This window comes from Anopheles aquasalis, chromosome 2 (assembly GCF_943734665.1).
Source record: "Anopheles aquasalis chromosome 2, idAnoAquaMG_Q_19, whole genome shotgun sequence".
NCBI classification, from domain to species: Eukaryota; Metazoa; Arthropoda; class Insecta; order Diptera; family Culicidae; genus Anopheles; species Anopheles aquasalis.
The window spans coordinates 49,305,001-49,307,500 of record NC_064877.1 but is presented as its reverse complement, the minus strand read 5'-3'; the positions used below and the strand labels follow the sequence as shown (position 1 = coordinate 49,307,500).

Here is a 2,500-nt window from a genome sequence, read left to right as displayed (position 1 = left end):
CATTGTGTGCTGATAACTGTATCCACCTTGCTCACCTCCGGCCAGCTGCGGTTCCGCAAGGGGCAACCTGTTTGCCAAGAATCCGCACCTTCATCGTCGCCGTTGTATGGCAGGTGTAGCCTTGGCATGTCTCCATTTCGGTCGCACTCTAACGCTCCACAGGCAATCTCTTTCTGACCTACATCCTCTCGTCGTTGATGGGGTAGATGAGGTGCTTAAGCTTAATCCACCAATTCGATTACTCCGTAAACTAATCATCAAGAACAATTTAGTTTCGCTGCTCGGCATAGATCTAAGCAATCCGATCCTGACTACGAATGATCTCGCGTAAAACATGCACATCACGATGAGAACCACGATCTAAAGCCAGTTCCGTGTTCAAATAACAGTACCATCGCGTAACAAGCGTGACCATGGTTAACCTTGTCTTTGGAAAAGCATCAAAACGGATAAACTTTGTGGTCCTTCCTCTGGCAGTAATTAATAGCGAACATTACACAGGGCGTGGGGCAGAGATGGGTCGGTGTTGCAAGATGACGTAGCCAGGGTGGTCAATCAATAATCCCTTTTTTCTGACGAAAGTCGTCTCCTCTATGCCGGTATAAACAAATAGGAATCGTTATACTACTCCAAGTGATGAGTGGGCATCATTATGTTGCATACATTGATCGTTGCGAGCTATCAGTTGGCATCTATTCGAGCGACAACGCAGCAGGGAACAAAGGCCGTTCATTGTGAATGAGTTTGCGGTTTTCCTGATAACGTCAATGCATGTTCGTGCGTTCACCCATATAGGGAAAGGCGATATGACGGTGGATTATGGTATTTACCAACGGAGCGCAAGGGGCTAGCATGCACATATAGCGCAGGTAGCCGGAACACTCATCCGTTTGTTTGCCGGAAGCGGTATCAATGAATGTGAAACAAACCTTTCCAACAACAATTGACGCAAAACTGCAATAATCTTTAACCGATCGTAATGCATTCTATCTTCCCACTCCAACAGGTGCTATCAGTGCAACATGCGTGTTTATGCTGTGGACAAGACATTTAGTGATAGTATATATGTACGTGATATCCGTCGGATTGATATTCCTGTCGTACTGGAGCAATGTCTCAGCCTTGACGCTAATATCGGACAGTCCCAGCCTGCTCGAGGACATACTATCACTAAACATGGAAAGGTTGCTCGATCCCGGCGGCGTGCTCATATCGATAGTACCACATCTGCTCGCCCAATGGCTCATGGGAGTCATCTTCGCCTATATTCATTTGGGACCTAGGTAAGCAACTACTCATCAATAGTCACACTGTTCAAGATTCGCACTTACCTTTTTCCTTTGTCCATTTTGTAGGTATAAAATTACGCAAAAAGCCTTACCGTTTAGTTTCCTGATGCCACTGCTCCTTGCCATGCTTCCACTTCCCGCGGTGGTTCTCAAACATTCTCCAGCGTTTGCCGCAGTGTTGCCACTGATACTGTCGAAAATTGCGCTCTGGAGTTCATCGTTCGATGTTGTTAAAACTATCCTTAGCGGATACCAGCACGCGCGGGCGTACGCAGGGAACTTTGGCATCGCAACGCTCATCGAGAACGAGTGGCAGCGGCTCAATGTGCCGTCTGTCTTACGCGTTTTCTGGAGTATCCGCATAGCGGAACATTTGATCAGTCTGCTGATGTCCTCGGACGCTCCGCTGTACTTTGCGGCCACGATGAAGACGTTGCTGGTGAGCGGCTGTGAAACGCTGACCGCCGTGCTTGGCATGACCAGCATTATCTCGCTCATCTGCCACTACATTGGCAAGATGGTGCAGCTGTTCCTGCTGTCCGAGGACTACGATGAGGACAAATCGATTGGTACGGTCTCGGCAATACTGTTCTACATACTGGCGCTCCAAACAGGTCTGACCTCGCTGTCGCCAGACAAGCGCTTCATTAGATTGTGTCGCAATATGTGTTTGCTGGTGACGGCTTTGTTGCACTTTCTGCACAACATAGTTGCACCCATACTAATGTCACTAAGTGCCGCCCGCAACCCTTCGCGGTAAGTAGTTTTCCCGGTTTTGCGATTTGCACCTTTGGATAACCGTTTGTTTCGTGCATCTCATCTTGTTTTCGACTGCATCGGCTCTGGTGCGTTGTATCTGGTCCGGGCCATGTACACGATTTTTTTTTTACAGAAAGCGACACGCACGTGCGTTAATGGTTTGTGCTTTTCTTCTAATCGCGCCGAGCTCACTGCTCGCCGTACTATGGTCACGTCACACCCTTTCCACGTGGTTACTGGCCGTCACGGCTTTCTCGGTGGAAGTGATCGTAAAGGTAAGCCCACCAAGGATCCCGCGATATTATTCGATCTTACGTCGGGCATATGCTGCATTTAATACTATTCGGGAGCTACTAAACTTTCTACTTTCCCTTGCTTCAGGTCTTGGTTAGTTTAGCAACCTATACCCTCTTCCTGCTCGATGCCCGGCGTCAAACGTTCTGGGAGAAGCT

The 2,500-nt window shown here is 48.4% G+C and overlaps 1 protein-coding gene across 2 annotated transcripts in view; it reads left to right on the top strand.

Moving 5' to 3' along the window:
* LOC126569711 (protein TRC8 homolog) overlaps positions 1-2,500 on the top strand; it is a 6,204-nt gene that overhangs the window by 908 nt on the left and 2,796 nt on the right. For both annotated transcript variants that reach the window (XM_050226984.1, XM_050226983.1), the window contains exons 3-6: positions 1,007-1,283; positions 1,356-2,045; positions 2,182-2,323; positions 2,430-2,500. The exon at positions 2,430-2,500 is cut by the window's right edge and continues 104 nt beyond it. In XM_050226984.1, the coding sequence (XP_050082941.1) occupies positions 1,007-1,283; positions 1,356-2,045; positions 2,182-2,323; positions 2,430-2,500 (1,180 nt within the window). The remainder of the gene's footprint in view (positions 1-1,006; positions 1,284-1,355; positions 2,046-2,181; positions 2,324-2,429) is intronic.